This window comes from Scyliorhinus torazame, chromosome X, assembly GCF_047496885.1.
Source record: "Scyliorhinus torazame isolate Kashiwa2021f chromosome X, sScyTor2.1, whole genome shotgun sequence".
Lineage (NCBI taxonomy): Eukaryota > Metazoa > Chordata > Chondrichthyes > Carcharhiniformes > Scyliorhinidae > Scyliorhinus > Scyliorhinus torazame.
The window spans coordinates 22966527-22990640 of NC_092738.1; the positions used below are offsets into that span (position 1 = coordinate 22966527).

Consider the following 24114-nt stretch of genomic DNA (forward strand, 5'->3'; position numbering starts at 1 on the left):
TCAGTACTGTGCCTGTGGTCAGGGATCTCCTTCCCCGTGCTGCCACACAGCAGTGTCTATCTGGACAGCACTGTGCTGTGGGACCCATGGACCCTCCTGTGTCACTATCTCGGTCAGTACTGTGCCTGTGGTCAGGGATCTCCTTCCCCGTGCTGCCACACAGCAGTGCCTATCTGGACAGCACTGTGCTGTGGGACCCATGGACCCTCCTGTGTCACTATCTCAGTTCAGTACACCTTCCCCGTGCTGCCACACAGCAGTGTCTATCTGGACAGCACTGTGCAGTAGGACCCATGGACCCTCCTGTGTCACTATCTCAGTTCAGTACTGTGCCTGTGGTCAGGGATCACCTTCCCCGTGCTGCCACACAGCAGTGCCTATCTGGACAGCACTGTGCTGTGGGACCCATGGACCCTCCTGTGTCACTATCTCAGTTCAGTACACCTTCCCCGTGCTGCCACAGAGCAGTGTCTATCTGGACAGGACTGTGCTGTGGGACTCGTGCAGCCATCGCAACGAAGATCTGAAGTTCAAGTGGCAGGGGGTGGAGTGTGAGCCTCACAAAGGAAAGGGGGCAATGTGGAAGGAGGGCTGTGCAGGAGGGGAAGCAAGGGTGAGGCTCCCATACGCAGCCAAAGGGGCATGAAGGCAGACGAAGAAGACGAACAATGGAAGGCAGAGGGAAGACCAAGGGCTGTCCCCCGACAAGACTCACAAACAGGGGATACTACATTGTTTACTGGAAGTTGATGGGTGGAGACTCCAGAAGCAGTGGGTAGAGGTCCAGGTGAGGCATGGGTCCCATGCAGGTGATGGGGAGGTGGCGGTGGGGGAGGGGCTGATTAAATCGAGGAACAAACTTCTTCTTGAAGCTGCTCGTCTTTTCCTATTGGGTTGTTGACATCCTTCAGTTTTTTTCTCAATCCTCAAGGCGGTGTTCACTAAGGTTCCCGATGCACCCACCATGCCACTATCCACTCACATTTCCAACACATTACAGCGGACGTTGTCGTTGAACTGAAGGGTGCAGGAAAAGTCTTACCGACAGGCATGTCACAAGGTGCCTCACTTCAGCAGGGTTTGACCAGTTGTATGTATTTGTACACTAATCTCGTCAACAGTCAGTTAAAGGCTACGAAGAGTTTGCGAGACATCAGTGGCTCATCTGGCATTTCAAGAAAGGGGCAACACCAAAAGTTGTAAGAACACAGTCACCTTTCAGTGTACCCGAACAGGCGCCGGAATGTGGCGACGAGGGGCTTTTCACAGGAACTTCACTGCAATGTTAATGTAAGCCTGCTTGTGACAATAAAGATTATCATTATTTGTAAGGCAGCACGGTGGCGGAGTGGGTTAGCCCTGTTGCCTCACGGCGCCGAGGTCCCAGGTTCGATCCTGGCTCTGGGTCACTGTCCGTGTGGAGTTTCGCCCCCACAACCCAAAACATGTGCACGCTAGGTGGATTGGCCACGCTAAATTGCCCCATAATTGGAAAAAAATAATTGGGAACTCTAAATTTTAATATATATATATGTTATTATTATTTGTGTGTGGAATCACTCCTGGAACGAAGTATCCTTTCCTCACGTTTAAACATTTTAAAAAAGTGATTGGGTTTCCTGTCCGGGTAAACTTGTAAACGTTGGTGTCTGGTCTGGGATCGGAATCCCAGAATACCTGAAACTACCCTGGGCTTCTTTAAAATGTGCTGCGGGATCCACCTGAAGCACAGTGGGCAGGATCTTGGTTTAATTATTCTTTTTCTCTGAAGAATGCGCTACTGACAATAAAGTAATGCACTCAAAAGTACACTATTAAGAGATATAGAAAAGTCGGAATGAAAGCGGCACAATTTGCCAGGCTGGCAAAATGGCAAAACCCCTTCAAATGGGATGACATTTGCTGCTATTTTTCTGCGTTGGGTGGAGCAAATTTAAAAGAGCTTGGAGGAAGAAGCTGTTTATTTACAGGATTCTGAACACTCGATGTTCAAAATGCAGACAGATGCTCAGCTGGGAGAATTAGGTCACAAAGCAAAGGCCTGCTGTTCTTGCGTGTGCCATGACCACAGCTTTGCACTTTGACATGTATCCAAAGACACCACATGAGGGCGCTAAGTTAAAGGGAAATTCCAGTCTTCAAAATCTTCCATTTGGTAGACGGGATTCGGACAGATTTGATACACAGGCCATGAAGAACATCAGTTTGGGGCTTTCAGTAATTACTATTATTTTGAGTTCCATGGTGAAAGCTGTCCACTTCCTGAGAGCCAGCATTTACTCTGATTAAGGAAATCATTAAGAAAATATTGTGCTGTCTACGGACTCATATTTCATATCCCATTATTTTCCAGGAGAAATATAGTCCCTTAGTACGAGAACGGGTGTAACCAATATCCTTACACAAGATGGTCCACTCAATCTCTGTGAATAGAGCCATAACTTAATACATAACATGTTTGTTTATTACTAATTTTATGGGGCGGCACAGTGGTTAGCACTGCTGCCTCACAGCGCCAGGGACCCGGGTTCAATTCCGGCCTTGCGTCACTGTCTGTGCAGAGTCTGCACGTTCTCCCCATGGCTGCGTGGGTTTCCTCCGGGTGCTCCACTGTGCCAACGTGCCACCCTCTTGACGGAGCAAGGAGTAGAAAGATGCATTGATGGAAGTGGAGTAGAAGTAGAGTATGAGGGCATTTGAGGAGCAGAAAGGACAGCATGGACCAGATGGCTATCATTCCTGTGCAATGTCAAAGCTTTTTTATTCTTGGGATGTGGATGCGGGCTTTGCTGTCTGGGCCCATCCCTAATTGCTCTTGAACTGAGCGGCTTGCTGGGCCATTTCAGAGGGGCAGTTAAGAGTCAACCCCATGTGGGTCTGGAGTCACATGTAGGCCAGACCGGGTAAGGGCGGCAGATTTCCTTCCCTGAAGGATATTAGTGAACATTTTTAACGACAATGATTATACATTTACATCATCATTATACTCTTAATTCCAGATTTTTTTAAATTCCCATCTGCCATGGCAGGATATGAACCCAGGACCCCAGAGCTTTACCCTGCATCTCTGGATTACTGGTCTAGTGACACTACAACTACACCACTGCTGCCCCATCGGCAATGTCAAGACAATTTACTTCCACAACAGGTCCCAGGTTCGATCCCGGCTCCGGGTCACTGTCCGTGTGGGGTTTGCACATTCTCCCCGTGTCTGCGTGGGTTTCACCCCCACAACCCGAAGATGTGCAGGGTAGGTGGACTGGCCACGCTAAATTGCCCCCTAATTGGAAAAAATAATTGGGTACTCCAAATTTTAAAAATAAAAATAAAATGTACTTCCACAACACTGCTCGCCTCTGTACTTATCTTACCTTTCTCCACACCTACCCACCATGGAAAGCTATATTTGTGCCTCCATCGCTAGACACAACTACTTTGCCAGTTCCTTGACTGCCATAAACTCCAAATCGCCCAAATCTCACAGTCCACGACCTGACCACCCACACTAGGTCCCATTTGTCAGCACATCTGTTACAGGTCTAACTGGCCCCCCATTTGCAAACAGATCAAATTTAAAATTTGCATCCTCTTCTGCAAATGTTTCCAACGCCTCCTGCCCCACCCAACCTCTGCAATCTTCTTAAGATTTTTGTCCCCTCTGCCGTAGCGTGATTCTCATACTCAGGCCTCCTCAAGTATCTCCATCCTGCCTCCACTTCACCGTGACAGGGCCTTCAGTTGCCGTGGACTTATTTTTCGGAGTTCTGTTCCCAAATATCCCCTCCTTTTATCCCCATCTTTAAAAGCCTTCTTGAAAGCCATTGTTTACGCCAAGCTTTTGACCAGCTCTGCTAACATTCCCACAATATCTCAGCGTGTCTCTTTGTAAAATGCCGTGGTATGTTTTACTGGGATGGAGACAAAACTAGTAGGGCTGCATTTATTTACTGCATCCCTAGCTGTCCTAGGAAGGTGCTTGAATCTCTGCTCTAAACACTGTAGTGCTTATGGTGATGGTGCTCCCACAGTTACATTAGGTAGGGCATTCTCAGGTCTTGGTTGAGTGATGAAGGAGCGGGGATGAAAGAATGGTGTCAGCTTTGACTAAGGTGAGTGCACTCTCTGGCCACAGAGTCAGAAGGTTATGGCTTCAAGCCCCACTCCAAAATATGAGGACATAATCTGAGCTGGCAATCCAGTGTGGTGCTGAGGGAGCGCTGTACTGTCACTGGTACCATCTTTCCAATGGTACATCTGTCCTGTCAGATGGGTGTAAAAGATCCCATGGCACGATTTCAATGAAGAGCAGGGGAGTTCTCCCTGCTGCCCCAGCCAATACTTAGTTCTCAATTAAAATCACAAAAACAGACTATCTGATCATCTCTCACACTGCCGTTCACAGGACCTTGCCAATCGCAGGGTTGGCTGTGGCATTTTCCAAAAGTACTGAATTGCCTGCAAAGAGCTTGGGTGGTCCGGAGGTCGGGAAAGGCATTGTATAAATTCAAGTCTTTCTTCCTTTAATCAATATCAAAGCTCGGATGGTTTGTGATTTGCAAGAGAACCTAGAGGTGGTGTACCCATAATACTGCTGTTATTGTCCTTGTGGTAGAGGTCATAGAAAGGAACTGGTATGGGGGTCATCTTTGTGATTTTTTTCTTTCTTTAATAGGATCGCTGGCAATGCTAATATTTGTTCCCCATTCGTAATTGCCCTTGAACAGCGTAGCTTGTTCGGCCATTTTAGAGGGCAGTTAAGAGTCAACCCCATTGCTGTGGGTCTGGAGTCACATGGAGGCCAGACCGGGTAAGGACGGCAGATTTCCCTCCCTATCAGACACTATAATAATAATCTTTATTATTGTCACAAGTAGACTTACATTAACACTGCAATGAAGTGACTAATGAACCAGATGGTTTTTTACAACAATCGACAATGGTTTCATGGTCATCATTACTGAGACTAGCATTTAATTCCAGATTTTATTCATCAATTGAATTAAAATTCCACTAGCTACTGTGGTGGGATTTAAATCCATGTTCCCGGAGCATTATCTTGGGGGTCCTGGATTACTAACCGAGTGGTTTTGGATTGGATTTATTGTCACGTGTATCGAGTTACAGTGAAAAGCATTGTCCTGCGTACAGTCCAGACAGATCGTTCCATACATGAAAAAAAACATAGGGCGTACATAAATACACAATGTAAATACAGAGGCACAGGCATCGAGTGGGCATACAGAGTGTGGTACTACGGAGTGTGTAGTCCAGTTGCTGCAGTTAATCTTGTAGATCATACATACTGCAGCCAAGGTACACCAGTGATAGAGGGATAGATATGGAGTCCAATGACAGGGACACTGATCAAGTGAGCTGCTTTTCTCCATTAATGGTGCTTTGCACATGCAAGTTGTTGTAGAAAAGTATCTCTGGAAGGAAATTGATCATGCTCTGACCCCTGCTGCTCCCCCAGTTTACTTTACAGATCTTCAGGAAAGGGGAACATGAGTTTAGAATAGGTTTTGTATGCTTGGGATGGGAGCATTGCTGGCATTTATTGCCCACTCCAAGTTGACCTATTAAGTGTTCTGCTTTGCAGCAGGTTGCTGCAACTGTTAGGCCAGTTCAGAGGGCAGTTAAACGTCAACCACATTGGTGTGGGACTAGAATCACTTGTAGGCCCAGACCAGGTAAAGACGGCAGATATAGTAGATCTGTTGGTTGCAACTCTTTACAGTGAAGGAAGGGATTTAAGGTTGTGTGCAGGTAATTGCTGTTTTGGGAGATGGTCATACATCCTGCAAAATTCTGAATTAGTGACCCTCCTTAGCCACAGTGCAGTTTGAAGGGTGACTTGTGCACCTTTTCATTTTAGAGGGTGAACAATGTGTTGCCCCCCAGGGTACTTATGGAAGAAAGGGAAAGTGGCTATGATGTTAGCTTGCTGTCTTCAGTGGCTGGCAAAAATCGATTGGTCTCAGATTTTAAATTATTAATTAAGATAGCATCTACTGCTTTATGTGGAGCAAATTCCACATTTATAGCAAGCCGTTGTACGGATAAATGTTTCCAGGCTTCCCTCGTGAATGACCTGGCTCTGCTGCCTCCCCAACCCCCAGCAGCAGGCAAATGGGAAATGCTTAATTGAAGGAAATTTTGAATGTCGATCCCCTTATTTGAGGAAAGATGTAGTGGCATTGGAGGCAGTTCAGAGGAGGTTCACTAGGTTGTTTCCAGAGATGAGGGGTTTGTCTTATGAAGAGGGATTGAACAGTTTAGGCCTATACCAGCTAGAGTTTAGGAGAATGAGGGGAGATCAAATTGGGGTGTACAAGATGCTAAAAAGTATGGATAAAGTAGACGTGGAGCGGATGCTTCCTCTTGTGGGACATTCTAGAACGACAGTCTTAGGATAAGGGGTAGCAAATTTAAAATGGAGTTGAGGAGAAACAACTTCTCTCAAAGGGTTGTGAATCTGTGGAATTCGCTACCCCAGAGTGGGGTGGATACAGGGCCAGTGAGTAAATCTGAGGAGGAGTTAGACAGATTTTTAACTGGTTATGGGTTGAAGGGTTATGGAGAACGGGCAGGACGGTGGAGTTAAGGCCAGGGTGAGATCAGCCATGATCGAATGGTGGAGCAGACTCGATGGGCCAAATGGCCTAAGTCTGCTTCTATATCATATGAACCTACAAGCCTGTTCAACAACACACAGCGGAGGGGTGGAAAGGGCTGGTGGTACCAATTAAAGAGCAGCCTGTCGAAGAGTCCTAGACAGTTGCAATTTGAGGAAAAACATGTATTAATTTGTAGATTGACAAGATTATTTCTGAGATGCAGACTGACACACAAATGTAATCCCCCAAAAAAGGAACTTTCTGTCAGTGCTACAAAAAGGAAAAGACCCTGGAAATACTAGATTATTTCTGTTTCTCCACAGGAAGGTTGATGTACTTCTGAGGCTGTATAAGGCTCTGGTCAGACCCCATTTGGAGAATTGAGAGCAGTTTTGGGCCCTGGATCTGAGGAAACATGTGTTGGCCTTGGAAAGGGTCCAGAGGAGGTTCACAAGAATGATCCCTGGAATGAAGAGCTTGTCGTATGAGGAACGTTTGAGGACTCTGGGTCTGTACCCGTTGGAGTTGAGAAGAATGAGGGGGGGATCTTATTGAAACTTACAGGTTACTGCGAGGCCTGGATAGAGTGGACGTGGAGAGGATGTTTCCACTTGTAGGAAAAACGAGAACCAGAGGACACAATCTCAGACTAAAGGGACGATCCTTTAAAACAGAGATGAGGAGGAATTTCTCCAGCCAGAGGGTGGTGAATCTGAGGAACTCTTTGCTGCAGAAGGCTGTGGAGGACAAATCACTGAGTGTCTTTAAGACAGAGATAGATAGGTTCTTGATTAATAAGGAGATCAGGGGTTATGGGGAGAAGGCAGGAGAATGGGGATGAGAAAATATCAGCCATGATTGAATGGCGGAGCAGACTCGATGGGCCGAGTGGCCTAATTCTGCTCCTATGTCTTATGGTCTTCCCAGGTTCTGGCCTGATCAATTATAATCTTATATTAAAACGGTAATTGAGCATATTTTTTTCGAAAAACAATGAGGAAGAAAAAAAACAATGACCGCCCGCGCTTCATTTAAACGAAACAGTCGCGCGCGAACCACAAGATTTACCTCCCAACTGCCAAGAAGTTTGAGCGTCACGTGACGCCGACATCCGGGTTCTGTCAGTGGTCATTCTCCAACATGGCGTCTTCAGGTGAGTAGCTGCGGGTGTCGCGCGGGGCCGGAAAATAAAGAGACAAAAATGCATCCAACTTGCGGCTTTCCCGCCCCGCCCGCCACTCGACCGCCTCGGAAAGCAGGGCGAACGGATGTCGCGTTGTGTGCGGGTGGCGGTGGGAATGGAGCGGGGCGGGCGGCCGCCCAGGGGGTCGCGGTACGTTGTGGTGCGTGTGCGGGGCGAGAGCGAGCGGTAACCCGGGGCTGCGGCCTCGGCTGCAGCCTGGGCGCGCATGCGCGGGCCAGGCCATATGCAATCAGCTTCTCAAAAAATGCTTCCAACCCTCCCCCCTCTTCCTCCTCCTCCTCCCCCTTTTGGGCCGGTGTTTTACCCTGCGGACCTAACTGTCACGCTGCGGACGCGTGTGCTGGAACTTCTGCGAATCCCGGCGGCATTATTTGTAATCGCCCCATTGCATGAACATAGCACATCTACACATTCCAAATTCTCCTGGAGGCCCGAAAGTTACACCGCTTTGCAAAACCTATGTGTGGTGTGGCTGCGACTCCCGATGAGCTCTCCTCCCACCCCTAATGTTCATCGCCACCATCTTGCGCAGCGTCTCTACTCTCATCGCCTCCATCACAATCGACACCACTCTGTGGCCCTCTTGTCTGCCACGATGTTTCTCCAGCTACTGATCTGCTTAATCACGCCCTCATCGACAACTAGAACGGTCCTTATCCCCAGTAAAACTCTCCCACCTTGGCTGTTCCCTGGCATATCTCGTTCTCTTTCTCTCCCCCCCCCCCCCCCCCCAATCCAGGGGTCACAGACTTCAGTGGGGTTTAAATTATTGAATTATTAGTTTGCATTGCCTTGAGTGTAGAAAATTGAAGGATGATCTGATTGAGGTAGTTAAAATGTTAAAAGGGATTCAGTGAAGCAGATACAGGTTTACAGTTTTATTTGAGGGATCAGGGGTCATCGTCTTAAAATTAGAGCTCGGGCAAAGGGAAATCACCTTTTCTCACATGGTACTGGAATCCTTTTATCTGAAAGGCTTTGAATGCTGTGACAAGTGGAGCTTTCAAAATCTGAATCAATTTTAATTGGTCAAGACAAATAAAAAGTTGATGTACAGATCAGCCATAACCTAATTAAATAGTGGGGCTGAATGGCCTTCGGAACCTTGAAGCTGGATGGCTTTCTGAGCTGAAGTAATACGTGGTGCACAACTGGGTCAGCTGTTTATTGAGAGAAAAGGGGGCTAATGTTTTGAGTCTGGATGACTCCACAGAAGCTGTCCGACCTGCTGAGATTGTCCAGTATTTTCTGTATTTGTTTCAGATTCCAGCATCTGCAGTAATTTGCTTTTGGCCATTTATTGCCAGCTCTGGCTGGCAATATAGAGCACTATTGGACTCTACTCTCTTCTTTCAAAACATGTTCATTATTCCATGATCACCCCTGGCGTCACTTCACTACTAAATGCCTCCTTCATCCTCCTCCACTGCCCTCCCCATTGCCCTTGCCAACAACAGTTGCGAGGATCACTTAATCACCAAGATTGTGACCATTTCTGCAGCTATCTGGCATTTTTGTCTGCTAGGACAAGATGTTCCCTCTGCCCTAACCATGAATCTGCATTTTTCTGTAGTTTCACTTCTATTCTCATATTCCTCTCTGAGCTCCTCTTATCCTTGAGATCCAACAGCTCCCTGGACCCTTTTTCTTCTAAATTGCTTATGACTATAACTTTCGTTTGGTTTCCGTGTTATCTGATATCGTAAAGGATTTTCTTTACTTGGATACTATCTCTGTCCCCTCCAAATCTGCCTTGATCACACCTCCTACCAGGTCTCACATAGCAGATTACTATGTAAAGTTAAAGCACACATGAGATTGAGGGTGGTGTCTTGAGATGGACAGAAAGCTGGTTAGCAGACGGAAAGCAAAGATTTGGAATAAATGGGTCTTTTTCTGATTAGCTGGCAGTGACTAGTGGGGTACTGCAGGAATCTGTGCTAGGACTCCAACTGTTCACATTATATATTAACAATTTGGACGAGGGAACTAAATGTATTCTTAATTTTTAAAATTTTAGAGTACCCAATTCTTTTTTTCTAATTGGGGGATAATTTAGCGTGGCCAATCCACTTACCTGAATATCAGGGGCTTTGAAAGCAGGCCAGCAGCATGGTTCAATTCCCGTACCAGCCTCCCCGAACAGGCGCCGGAATGTGGCGACTAGGGGCTTTTCACAGTAACTTCATTTGAAGCCTACTTGTGACAAGTGATTTTCATTTCATTTCATTTCATCTTTGTGTTGTGGGGGTAAGACCCACGCAGACATGGGGAGAATGTGCAAACTCCACACGGACAGTAACCCAGGGCCGGGATCAAACCCGGGTCCTCGGCACCATGAGGCAGCAGTGCTAACAACCGTGCCGCTCCGACTAGATGTATTGTCTCCAAATTTGCAGTTGATACAAAGTTGGGTGAGCTGTGAGGAGGATGCAGAGATGCTTCGGTGTAATTTGGATAGGCTGAATGAGTGGGTATATGCACGGCAGATGCAGTATAATGTGGATAAATGTGAGGTTATCCACTTCGGTAGCAAAAATAGGAAGGTAGATTATTATTTGAATGGGTGTAAATTGAGAGGTGGATACTCAGTGAGACATTGGTGTCCTTGTGCATCAGCCACTGAGTTGCAGATAGAGCCGGCAGTAAAGGAGGCAAATGGTATCTGGGTTTTAGTATAGGAATAGGGATGTTTTGCTGCAATTGTATGGGGCATTGGTGAGGTCACACCTGGAGTATTATGTTCATATCTGAGGAAGGATGTTCTTGCTCTGGAGGGAGTGCAGCAAAAGTTCACCATGCTGATTGTCATATGAGAAGAGACTAAGTCAGTTAGAATTATATTCATTGGAGTTTAGAAGAGTGAGAGGGAATCTCATAGAAACTTATAAAATTCTAACAGGATTAGACAGGGTAGATTCAGAAAGAATGTTCCTGATAGTGGGGGGAGTCCAGAACCAGGGATCATAGTTTGAGGATAAGGACTGAGGTGAGGAGAAATTTCTTCACCCAGAGAATGGTGAATCTGTGGAATTCACTACCATGGAAAGTAGTTGAGGCTAAAACATTGAATAATTTCAAGAAGGAGTTGGATGTAGCTCTTGGGGCTAAAGGCATCAAGGGATATATGGGAGGGGGGGGAAGGCGGGATCAGACTTTGAATTTGATGATCCGCCATGATCATAATGAATGGTGTAGCAAGCTCGCAGGGCCGAATGGCCTACTGCCTCTGTATGCATTTATGCAACACTTAAATGACCTTAAATCAAAGACATCCTGAATGACCATAATGCACCATCTTTCCTTGCTTTTCATAACATAAGAACTAGGAGCAGGAGTAGACAATCCAGCCCCTCGGGCCTGCTCCGCCAATCAGTACGATCCTTGCTGATTTCATCTCGGCCTCAACTCCATTTTCCTGCCCGTTCTCCATTACCCTTCAGCCTATTATTAATTAAAAAGCTGTTGATCTCCTCAAATTTACTCAATGACCTAGCATCCACTGCACTCTGGGGTAGTGAATTCCACAGATTCACAACCCTTTGAGAAGCAATTTCTCCTCACCTCCGTTTTAAATTTGCTGCCCCTTATCCTGAGACTATGACCTCTCGTTCTAGATTGCCACACAAGAGGAAGCATCCACTCCAGGTCTACTTTGTCAATTCCCTTTATCATATATACCTCAATTCAGATCTCTCATTCTTCTAAACTCCAGAGAGTATAGACCAAAACTGCTCAACCTCTCAAGTCAGATCACTCGGGCGGGATTCTCTGATCCTGAGGCTAAGTGTTGACGCCGTTGTAAACGCCGTCGGGAAACACGACAGCGTCAACATGGCCTCAGGATCAGCCGTTCTGGCCAGAACGGTATTGGAGCGATTCACGCCGTTCCCGGCGTCAACTGGGCGCCGCAGGGTCCACGCATGCGCAGTAGCACCGACGCCAACGCGCGCATGCTCAGTGGCTCCCTCCTCTGCGCTGGCCCTGACGCAACATGGCGTAGGGCTACAGGGGCTGGCGCGGAAGAAAGGAGGCCCCCAGCCCGAGAGACTGGCCCACCAAGTGGTGGGCCCCGATTGCGGGCCAGGCGACACCGGAGGCCCCCCACAGGCCACCCTTGGATCCTTCCAAGCCGAGGTCCTGCCGGGTAAGACCAGGTTAGAATGGCGTCGGTGGGACTCTGGGGGGGGGCGGGGGGGGGGGTTGGTATGGCTGCTCGGCCCATCCCGGGCGGAGAATCACCTTGGGGGGGGGGGGGCATAGAACGGGCCCCAGCCAGCGCCAATAGCACCGCGGAGAATCGCATCGGGGCGGCCTGGCGCAATTCTCCGGCCCGGTCCCAGGCTGAGAGAATCGCGCGCCTCATCTCTGGAATCAATCTAGTGAACCTCCACTGAACTGCTCCAATGCAACTACATCCCTCTTCGAGTAAGAGAACCAAAACTGTACACAGCATGACATCTCTAGAATTTGATGGGCTTGGATAGGAACAAGGAGACAAGAGTAGGGATAATGGATATGTACTCTAATTTGAATGATTTTCAGGCTATACAGGGATAAATAATAAGGACATCGGCCAGACTTCTATTCCCTTGAGTTTAGAAGATTAAGATGATCTAATTGATTTGTTTATAACTAAAGGACTTAATCAGGTAGATAGCGATAAACTATTTAATCTAATGGGAAAGTCCAAAATGAGGGCTGGGCTGTTTAGAAATGATGTTCGAAAGCACGTCTTCACACGAAGGGTGGTGGAAATGTAAAATACACTCCCTCAAAAACAGTTTTTGGATACCATGGGTCAATTAAAAATGTGAAAACTAGCGGGCAGCACAGTGGGTAGCACTGCGACTAGAGCGCTAAGGACCCGGGTTCGAATCCCAGCCCTGGGTCACTCTGTGGATTTAGTGCATTCTCCCCGTGTCTGCGTGGGTTTCACCCCCACAACCCAAAAGATGTGCTGGTTAGGTAGATTGGCCACGCTAAATTGCCCCTTAATTGGGAAAAAAAATAATTGGGTAATCTAAATTTATAGGAAAAAAATGTCAAAACTATGATTGACGGCTTTTTGTGGGCAGCACGGGCGCTGTGGTTAGCACTGCTGCCTCACGGTGCTGAGGTCCCAGGTTCGATCCTGGCCCCGGGTCACTGTCCGTGTGGAGTTTGCACATTCTCCCCGTGTCTGCGTGGGTTTCACTCCCACAACCCAAAGATGTGCTGGGTTGATGGATTGGCTACGCTAAATTGCCCCTTAATTGGAAAAAAATAATTGGGTGCTCTAAATTTATTTACAAAAAATGAATTTTTAAAAAAGACATTTTTGTTAGGTAAGGGTATTAAGCGTTACAGAACCACAGTGGGTATATGGAGTAACTGGCAGGATGCATATTTGGGAATGATTGCTGTTCCCATTGTCCCTGTTGCCGATCCGATTGTAGCCATTGAATCTCCTGAATTGGCTTCGCTTCCTGCCACCACATTATTACCTCAGGGGTCTCCTGAGGCTCTGTCCTTGGGGCACATCTCCTATTTCAAATCATGCTGTCCCTTAGAAACATCGGGATGTCAAGTTCCACATTTGCACTGACAACACCCAGTTCTACCTTACTGTCTCTCCATTGTCTTGTTGGATTACTTGTCTGACATGCAGTTCTGGTTGAATCACAATTTCCTCCATTTTGGAAGATCTAAGATATTATCTTCGCTCCTGCCATAATCTCCATCTTTCCGCAGTTAATTCACACATACACACATACCTGCCTGTCTCCAGCTGAACCCGACTTTGCAATCTGTACGTCCTATTTGGCCCGAGTTGAGTTTTGGACTCCGCTTCACTGTCGTAAACACCAGTCAACATCCACCTCCACAACATCACCCATCTCGACTATTGCATCAGCTTATCTCCTGCTGATCATGCCCTTGTTACCTCCATACTCTTCTATTTCAATACTCTCCAAGTCAGCGTCACATATTCTGCTCGCCACAAACTTGAACTGATCAAGGCTCTGGTGCCTGTATCCTAGCCTGCATCTCCCTATCATTTTATTATTTTTTTTTAAGTTTAGAGTACCTAATTCTTTTATTTCCAATTAAGGAGCAATTTAGAGTGCCCAATCCACCTATCCTGCACATCTTTGGGTTGCGGGGTGAGACCCACACAAACACGGGGAAAATATGCAAACTCAGCACGGATAGTGGGCCGGGATCAAACCTGGGTCCTCGGTGCCGTGAGGCAACGGTGCTAACCACCGTGCGGCCATTTCCCTATCATTTTAACCTTTTTTTAACTATTTCATCGAATTATGGAATCCTTACAATGTTGAAGGGGGCCATTCGGCCAATCGAGCCTGCACCGAGCCTCTGAAAAAGCACTCCAACGCCCAATCTCCTCCTCCCTCCCCCGTAACCCCACCTCACCGTTGGACACTAAGGGCAATTTAGATGGCCAATCCACCTAACCTGCACATCATTGGACTGTGGGAGGAAACCCAGGCAGACACTGGGAGAATGTGCAAACACCACACAGTTGCCCAAGATCAGAATTGAACCTGGGTCTCTGATGCTGTGAGGCAGCAGTGCTAACCACAGTGCCCTTCAAGAGAACTGCTTTCTGCCAATTGTGGCCTCTTGTACATTCCCTACTCAATTTGTCCCAACATTGACATTCGTGCCTTTGCTCACCTAGGCCCAAAGCTCTGAAATTCCCCCCCCCCCTAAACCTCTCTGCCTCTACCCTCTCCTATTTTAAGAATCTCCTTTAAAGCCAATATTGTTCGTCAATCTTTAGGCCACCTGTCCTAAAATCTCCATTTGGTTGGTGTTGATTTTTGTCTTGATTATGCTGTGAAGCAGCTTGGGATGGTATCCTGTGTTACAAGCATTTTATACACGCGTATCAATATAAATAAACACCAAGTTTTATTGCTTATGACATGTATAACTCCAATAGGTTCAAAATTAAAAGCTTTGGATAAACTTTCAGTGGCCGTTGCATCTGAGTATTACTGATCAAACATACAGAAATTTCAAAACGTTAATATAATTCACAAACATCTGTGAAGCTTCATTTTCTAGACACACTTGTGGGGGAGTGGAATCTAATCAGAGTTATAGAGCAATATCATTAAGTGTTTAAAATGATGAAAAAATGCAATAGGATAGAAGTAGATGTTCAGTTGAGAATTGAAGGCAGGAAATTAAGAGGGGAGTTCACGTTCAGGATTCATGGTTCATGCAGACACTGTTAACATTTGAGATGGGATTGAATAGGTCAATGAAGGAAAAGGAGTTGAAGAGTTATGGAAATGGTGGGTAAATATGATTTATAGAACTGTTTGCCTCAAAATTAAATGTGGATGCCGAATCGCTGGATCAACTAGCCTGTTTTCGTGGTGTAATTCTGATGTAAGACTGGAATTGGAAACTAGTGATGTGGTACATTGGGTGCAGCGCCAACACTCATTTGCTCTTCCTTCCTAGGTACTCCAGTAAAGAGTATGTGGGTGAATGCTATTGGTTTCTCAGAACACTACACACACAATCCCACTGCATTCCCACAAACACACAATGCATTCTATTGATATCTGTTGAGAACAGTTTTACCAGATTCTGGGCCTCTAAACTGTCACCTCCATGGAATTCTGCCACATAGAACTCCATTTTTGAATCTTATAGGGAGTTTGGACCTTGTAATGTTTGGAACTTGTAGATTGGACTTTGATCTGCCTTCATTTATATTGCTTACCTAAAAAATTAAATGGTGACGCAGGATCTACTTGTGGGAATATTAAATGCTGTATTAATGCCTGTCAATTTTCTCCTGTTAACCTAGTTTTATACTTAACGCTGCTGGTTGTTGGGTCTAATCTAGGAGCAGACATTTTGTAGTTCTCTAGCATTATCTCACAAACTTTCTGCCTGACTGACGTGAGTGAGCACTGCCCATTTATCAGATCGCTGGAGTAGAACTCAATGACAACAGGTCAGGGGGAGTTCTATACAAAATGTCTGCTCCAAAGAATACTCATAGTTAGCAGTTATAAAAGCATAAAACACTGACATTTGTGGTATCTCTTGGTAATTGTTTAGATTTTTGTGACATATCAATAGATTATACTTTGTAATTACAGGATTAAGCTTAAATGTAACTTCTACCCAAACTTAACATTGTCCTCCATGAATAAAGCAACCGTAAGCCTTGTTTTAAGCACTCCATTATCAAATATGTTCCATGGATTCCTGCAACTGAAGTTTGACTGAGTTAAAGTCAAGTTTCAGCCCAATGGTAGGATTTCTTCAGCAGTGCAGCAGAGTATGCTCTTCCTTTTTTTGTTAAATTTATTGGAGCTGGAGGTGGCACGTGGCGCAGTGGTTAGCACTGGGACCACAACGCTGAGGACCCGGGTTCGGTCCCGGGTCACTGCCGTGTGGAGTTTGCACGTTCTCCCTATGTTTGCGTGGGTTTCACCCCCACAACCCAAAGATGTGCAGGTTCGGTGGATTGGCCATGCTAAATTGCCCCTTAATTGGAAAAGAAAAATAATTAGGTACTCTTACAAAAAAAAAAAAAAAAAAAAAAAATTTTAAATACATTTATTGGAGCTGGTGGCCTGTTGTATAGTTAGTGCATAATAAGTTAATACGACAATGCAAATTTAGTAATATTTTGCAATATTCCATTCTGCTACAGCACTGTAAAGGCTGTAATCGAAGTCACATGACAATCATTTTCCCCGCTTGCCCAACATCCAGTCTTGGGTGAACCATATTCATTTCTGTTAAAATACTGGTAAACTGTATTTCAGTTTTCACCACAAACATTTGCCATCGATTCCATCTCCCTCCCTGCTTGCTGTCTGTCTGAACCAGACTGTTCTTGACCTTGAGCTACGTTTTCGATTCTATACTCATCACAAAGACTACTCTGTAATATCGCCCACCCCCATGCCTACCTCATCTGCTGCAACCCTCATCCGTGCATTTGGCACATTCAGACTTGATTGTTCCGATGCTCGTCTGGCTGGCCTGTGACCCTCCATCCACCGATAACTTTAGCTCATCCCAAGTTCTGCTCACATCTTATCCCACACTAGGTCCTGCTCACTCATCACCACTGTCTTCGCTGATCTGCATTAATCCACCAGCGCCTACAATTTAATGGCCCCGATCATCTGAGGGATGGCAGTCACTGTCAGGCTGCTCCTAACTTCTTACCCAATGCCAGATCTCTCTCATTTCTGACCAGACTCCCGAACCAGGTCACTTCAAATTTTCTCTTGAGTATGCAGTGAATGCAATAATTGGTGACCACTAGTTAGCTAACTAACAATGGCGGGTTTATGATTAAACCTAACTATATACAGAGCACTACAATCGATGTCTTCATTCTCAGCACTGGGATATGTTTTGGGGGGAAAACTGGCTGCAAAAGCCCATGCTCTGCACGTGGATCCCTGTGCTTGTTCCCCATTCCCTAATCTAATCACATGACCCTTCCGATGCACAGCCCCTTAAAGGGGGAGGGATGTAGCAGCTAGCCCCTTTAGTCCCTTATTACATAGTACATTGATAACTTGTACAACTTTCAAAGCATGAGCAACAATGAACAATTTTTAACACGGTATCCAAAACTGTCTGATCCCAGAGAAAGAAAAAGTTCCCTGACAATGTAGCTCAACTGATTGAGGTTCCAATGTAGAGGTAGCTTTGGCCGGACCTGCTTCACTGCTACAGGGAATATGGTGTAGTCCGAATATGCTTTATTACATTTTACGTTAAATGTCATGAATGTCCGCACTTGTGAATGCCGTTCTATTGTCTGAGACCAGTACTTCTGGTACGTCGTGAGTGGGGAAACATTTGGCACAGTTTTTTAGCTGTGGGCTTAACTTCAAATAACCTCATCTGTTTCAAATGGGTGTCCACGAGCAAAAGGAACATATCAAACATTATCGACGTGAACTCTCACCCATGGTCAAGCTGGTCATTCCCAGGGGTGCAAGGGAGCTGCAGCAAGAAACTTCTGGTGTAACTGGCATTGGTCACATTGTTTCATAATCCTTTCTATATCAGCATTGGTGCCAGGCCACCAAACAGGTTATCACTCGCATTTTCATCTTTGACACGCCCAAATGGGCGTTATGCAATTCTTCAAACAGTAATTCTCTTCCTGGCATTCCCCAAAGGACGACACCATCCTTGCAACTAAACTCATCTTTCCTGGGCTGATATGGCTTCATTTCCTCCAAAGCGTTCTCATTTTGCTATTCATGCAGTATCATCTGTTTAACCTTCAATGACAATGGGTCTCTATTAGTTCAGTACTTAATTTGCTGTGCTGTCACAGGTAAGGAGTCCAGAAAGTTTAAGGCCATTACAATCTCTTGCAGTATTAGAAAGAGTGGCGTGCTTTCTAATAACGGAAGACGACTTAAAGCGTTACCTATGTGAGCCCTGGTTGATGTTCAAAGCTATATTCATAAGCTGTTAAGCACCCACTGATGTATCCTAGCGGAAGCAATTGGTGGAATTGTTTTGTCTTCCTTGAGCACTAAAAGTGGCTTGTGGTCTGTGACGATAGTAAAATGCCTCCCGTATGTATTGAGAAAACCCCTTGATGCCATAGATAATAGCCTGGCCACCTTTTCTATTTGGGAGTATCCTCTTTCCGCATCTGTTGGGGTTTTTGATACGTCCTCCATTTTATGGGATTGCACAGCCACTACCCCATATAGTGATGCATCACATGCAAATACTACCACCTTTGAGCAGTCAATGTACCAATAAGCATGAAGACTGAAGTGCCTGCTTAACTTGGTTAAAAGCCTCTTTCTGGGGTGCCTTCCAATCCCATCTCTGGCGCTTTAACAGCACATGCAGTGGTGCTAGCAATGTCGATAGATTCAGGAGGAACTGCCCACAATAGTTGACCATCCCCAGGAAGTCCGGAGGTGTTCCTAGGGGCCAGTGCCTCATTTATTGCTCTAACTTTGTCCTCCATGGGGTGTAACCCCTGAGCATCCACCCGATAACCACCCTGTTTGCTTGGAAGGTGCACTTTTTCTTTTTAAGCGTACTCCCACCTCTTGAAATCTTTTCAAAACTTTTTGGTGGATCCTGTTATTAAAACGTCGCCCAAATAAACAATAACCGTGGGTAAACCGTGCAGCAAGCTCACCGTAGTTCGCTGGAAGACGGCGCAAGATGGTGAAACCCCAAACAGTATTCGTGTATATTGAACTGAATATTGGTATAACCCCTTATGAGTATTTATGGTGTCATGTCTTCTTGATGTGTCATCCAGTTTTAACTGTTGATAAGCACTGCTCATCTCCAACTTGGTATATAGATCCTCTATTTTGGGGATAAGGGGATGGAATAGCTATCTAGTTTCGCAGCCAGATTTATTGTCTGCTTCTAACAGTTAGCACACCTGCTTAAAAGGGCGAGCTGCTCCAGCATCCTTTCCCGTAGTGCAGGACCATCGAGGGAAAGCCAAGCCACGCCCACTTTACATGGCACTGGTGTGCGTCTTCGTTCAGCAACACACTAAAATGCTTCGGGACTTTTCAGTGCATTAGTAGATGGGATTTTACGAGGTAAGGTGGTGGGGGGGGGGGGAGGATTGGTGTCGGTGGGGTAGGGGGTCAGTTGTATAGTTATAGTTAACCAGCACTTGCTTCACAGCGCCAGGGTCCCAGGTTCAATTCCCCACTGGGTCACTGTCTGTGCGGAGTCTGCACGTTCTCCCCGTGTCTGCGTGGGTTTCCTCCGGGTGCTCCGGTTTCCCTCCACAGTCCAAAGACGTGCAGGTTAGGTGGGTTGTCCATGATAAATTGCCCTCAGTGACCAAAAAAGTTAGGAGGGGTTATTGGGTTACGGGGATAGGTTGGAAGTGAGGGCTTAAGTGGGTCGGTGCAGACTCGATGGGCCGAATGGCCTCCTTCTGCACTGTATGTTCTATGTTCTACACGTTTTCCCCGTGTCTGCGTGGGTTTCCTCTCAAGTCCTGAAAGATGTGCTGTTAGGTGAATTCTCCGAGTGTACCCAAACAGGTGCCATAATGTGGCGACTAGGGGTTTTTCACAGTAACTTGATTTCATTGTTAATGTAAGCAAGCCTACTTGTGACACTAATAAAGATTTTTAAAATTAACATCTGCAGATACAGGTGGTCTTGTCTTGTTTGATTACCAGCACAATGGGTGCTGCCCACTCTGCAAATTGTATGGATCTAATGATGCCCATGGCTTTCAGTCGCTTTAGTTCTATCTCTGCCTTCTCTGCTGAGGCATACGGCAGAACAAATCTGAGTGGCTTCTGGGTCCACATGTATTTTTGCTTGCAATCCTTTGATCTTTCCCAATTACAGAGCACTAATCTATGTCTTCATGCTCAGCACTGGGATCATGCAACGAAAAACTGGCTGCAAAAGCTCACGCTCTGCACACACATCCCCGCACTCGTTCCCCATTGGATGATCGGGCCACATGATCCTTCCGACGCACACCTGCTTAAAAGGGCGAGCTGCTACAGCATCCTTTCCCGTAGTGCAGGACCATCGAGGGAAAGCCAAACCACACCCACTTTACATGGCACTAGTGTGCGTCTTCGTTCAGCAACACACTAAAACGCTTCGGGACTTTTCAGTGCATTAGTAGATGGGTGTATATGAGGTAGGGTGTTGAGGCTGGGGGGGGGGGGGGGGGGGGATTGGCATCAGTGGTGAATCGGTGGGATAGGGGGTCAGTTATATAGTTAACCAGCACTTTTTTTTTCAGTACCCCCCCCCCCCCCCCCCCATCACTCCATTCTTGTGGTCATGTTTCCAGATATTCGAGTCCCATTTTCTAGAATAACATCCATCTCTCTCCCTTTTAAGACCACCCCTTAAAATTGGCCTAGCTTTTCACCAGCCCTCCTTTGGCTCCGTGACCATTTGTGTTTGGTTATGCATCTGTGCCGGTCAGGATTTTGTACATTACCTTTCATGTACAAAAGCTAATTCTTGTTAAAAGTTAACCTGTTGTGTTATTTTCCAACTTTATATTTTTTTTAAATACATTTTTAGAGTACCCAATTTTCTTTTCCCAATTAGGTGGCAATTTAGTGTGGCCAATCCACCTAACCTGCACATCTTTGGGTTGTAGGGGTGAGACCCACTCAGGCACAGGGAGAATGTGCAAACTCCACACGGACAGTGACCCGGGTCCTGGGCGCTGTGAGGCAGCAATGCTAACCACTGTGACACCATCCCACCAAGTTTAACTTCATTTCAGTGTTAATGTAAGCCTACTTGTGATACTAATAAAGATTATTATTATTTTATTCTTAATGGCGGCACGGTAGCACAGTGGTTAGCACAATTGCTTCACAGCGACAGGTTCGATTCCCGCTTGGGTCACTGTCTTTGAGGAGTCTGCACGTTCTCCCCGTGTCTGCCTGGGTTTACTCCGGGTGCTCCGGTTTCCTCCCACAAGTCCCGGAAGACGTGCTGTTGGGTAATTTGGACATTCTGAATTCTCCCTCTGTGACCCGAACAGGCGCCGGAATGTGGCGACGAGGGGATTGTCACAGTAACTTCATTGCAGTGTTAATGTAAGCCTACTTGTGACAATGATAAAGATTATAAAGATAAAGAAAGTTTTGCATGCTTAAATGTTTTAGTTGCGACTGTCTTCGATTCCACTAAATCATATACAGTCTTCAAATGGTAAGTGTTAAAAGCATGCAACATTTCTGGGGCCCTACTGTGTTCATTTTTTAAGCATTCCTGGACAACTTTTAAAAAATTGACAGCGCAGGGCTAAATTCCATTATTTTGGGCAGATCATTATTATCAAATTTGGGAGGGGATAAGGGAAAGATCCTATCTCTAAAATATGTTTGTTGTGTTATTTTAATGGTTTATTTTGAAAATCATGCAATATGGTCTACAGAAAGCATTACATCTGCTTTAGCCATTCCGGATAATTTCTGACGAAGCATAGTTTGAACTGTAACTGGTTCATGAAATGAGTTGATTTATGTTTCTGGTTCACTATTATATTTGACATAACTGAAATATCTATAGAATTTGAGAAAAACTTGCATCTTGCAGAGAATCAGTGAAAACAAGGGAAAACCACTGAATGAACAACTAAATCCCGATGATTCTGTTGACCAAGAACGCTCATTGTATTTTGAAAGCCTGCGTTCCAACAAATAAAACGTTTGAACGCTACACACATTGCTATTAATAGTTAATGTTTTAGTGAGCATTGTGTTGAATTAGGATACCTTGAGCTGACTAAAGTGAGCTGACTAAAGTACTATCAGTTAAGTTGATTCCAAGCTCAAATGAATTGAATATTTTTTTTTGGGCTATATTGGTTGGTTGTGCTTGTGCTGTTAGGTTCAGGACTAGTGGAAATTTGTTTAATTTCTGATTACTAATATGTATGACTTTGCTGATCTGCTTTGACAATTGGGAACAGGCTGCATATCAAAGGTGTCTGTTTTATTTCTGGAATACTGTTTACGTTAAACAAATCTCAACTCGCGGTTTTCAATTTTCAACTTGCAAAGCTTTTCACTGCACATGTACACTATAACGCATTTCCAATTGTAACCCATTTTAACAGACCTGTTTTAAATCTTGAGTGCTCCGTTTCGGAGGTTGTAGAAAGCGTGTGATTGTGCTGCTTCTAATTGGCTTTCTACGGTTCCAAGAGTCACGAGAGAGGTGCAAAAACTGGGGAGCTGCCAGCACAGGCTCCTTCTGCAGGGACACTTCAAAGTTAGAAAACAGTAAAATTAGAATGCTAAACATTTGCAACATCTTATCTACACTGATGCATTAGTAAAAGATGGCTCTAATATATAATTTATCATAGAGTAGCTCTGGTTTCCAAAATATTTTCTAATGTGACCCCATATTAATTAGTGTGACTCCAGCAAAAACAAACCTGTAATAAAACAACACAGTAACAATTCTTATAGAATTATTGAAGTTTGTGTATTAAGATCAACTTCTGAATTTTTACAAGTACTTAATAGAAATGTTATTTGTGTACTCCCTGACATTGCAGACCAGTCAAATAAACTTTACTTTTCTACTGAGGATTTCAAATGTCACAAAATAATATTAATACACCCAGAGGCTGCAGTTTCATTGTGGATAGTTTCATTGTGGATTCTGCTACATGCAATGCAGCTTTGAAATAAAATGAATTCAATTCACAGGGTAAGTGACAACTGAATATGGAGTCATGCTCCTCCCAACCCAGGGTAAGTGGAGTGTTTCTGAACCAATATGAAGCATAGCGTGTGACAGTTACTGATCACTGAAGTTTCAGCATAGCTCTGCAGACCTCCTGGTTGTTCCTGCCTCCCGGGCATGGCAGTCAGTCAATAGGTTACACTTGCCGGCCTCTGCAGCAAGTCTGTGCACAAACATCCTGGGTCTGCTTGGCACTCGCCACCGAACATGTTTTCTAAGGTTGAAGAGTCTCCCCATTTGGTCTCCCCATTTGCCCCATGCTATTTGGTGGCGTTGATCCAGTGGGCCCAGGACTGGGCCTCCGGACTGGATAATCTCTCCACAGTTGCCACTGCTGCCTCAAAGGAGAGAAAGCTTGCCACACTAAAATTCTATGCCCACAGTTTGGGAACCTCTGTAGCTGATTATGGCAAGCAAACAGGTAATAACAAATATTTCTTTTGATTGTGACCAGATGTGTGTATACTAGAATGCTTATGTAAAACTGATAATTAACTATAATTTAACACTTTGTCTACTTGTGTGACTTCGATTGTCTCACCTAACAGCAAAATTCATGTTCCACTGCTGTCTCTTGGCTCACCAATTATGCAGTAATTATTTTTAAAGATATTCCCAAATTGTTGATGATTGGAGTTTGAAGGTATGTTGCACAAGTTAAGGGAAAGTAAGTGGCTAATGCAATAAAGATTTTCTGTGACTGGTTTCCAGAGTTTGCAGAACCCAGAAAGTGTGTTGCAATCTTGCTCAAGGTTCCCAAACCTTTTTTCTGAGCCCCTGCAAGCACATGTCTCCCCACTTGCTTCAACTGGGCAATTTGGGTGTGTGTCTTGGAGTGTTCTGGATTTCATTAATTTATATAGCACCAGCAACCACTTCCCAATATTGTGACCGTTGTGAATCTTTGGCACTTTTAGATTGTGCCCCTCCATTTTGAAACAAAAAATCTTATTGAATTCTTGCATCCTCATTTCGTGATCTGTACTGAATTATCCTACATGTCCACCCTTGCTTGCTGTGAAGTCTGCATGTGTG

The 24114-nt window shown here is 45.3% G+C and overlaps 1 protein-coding gene and 1 long non-coding RNA gene across 6 annotated transcripts in view; one reads left to right on the top strand and one right to left on the bottom strand.

Annotated features, from left to right (window-relative positions):
• LOC140405394 (uncharacterized) overlaps positions 1–7924 on the bottom strand; it is a 149874-nt gene extending 141950 nt beyond the window's left edge. The window contains exon 1 of the long non-coding RNA XR_011938606.1: positions 7686–7924. This is a non-coding gene — a long non-coding RNA (uncharacterized lncRNA). The remainder of the gene's footprint in view (positions 1–7685) is intronic.
• eif4ba (eukaryotic translation initiation factor 4Ba) overlaps positions 7728–24114 on the top strand; it is a 51872-nt gene continuing 35485 nt past the window's right edge. For all 5 annotated transcript variants that reach the window (XM_072493734.1, XM_072493738.1, XM_072493735.1 and 2 more), the window contains exon 1: positions 7728–7770. In XM_072493734.1, coding sequence (XP_072349835.1) covers positions 7758–7770 — 13 coding nt within the window. In that variant the 5' untranslated portion in view covers positions 7728–7757. The remainder of the gene's footprint in view (positions 7771–24114) is intronic.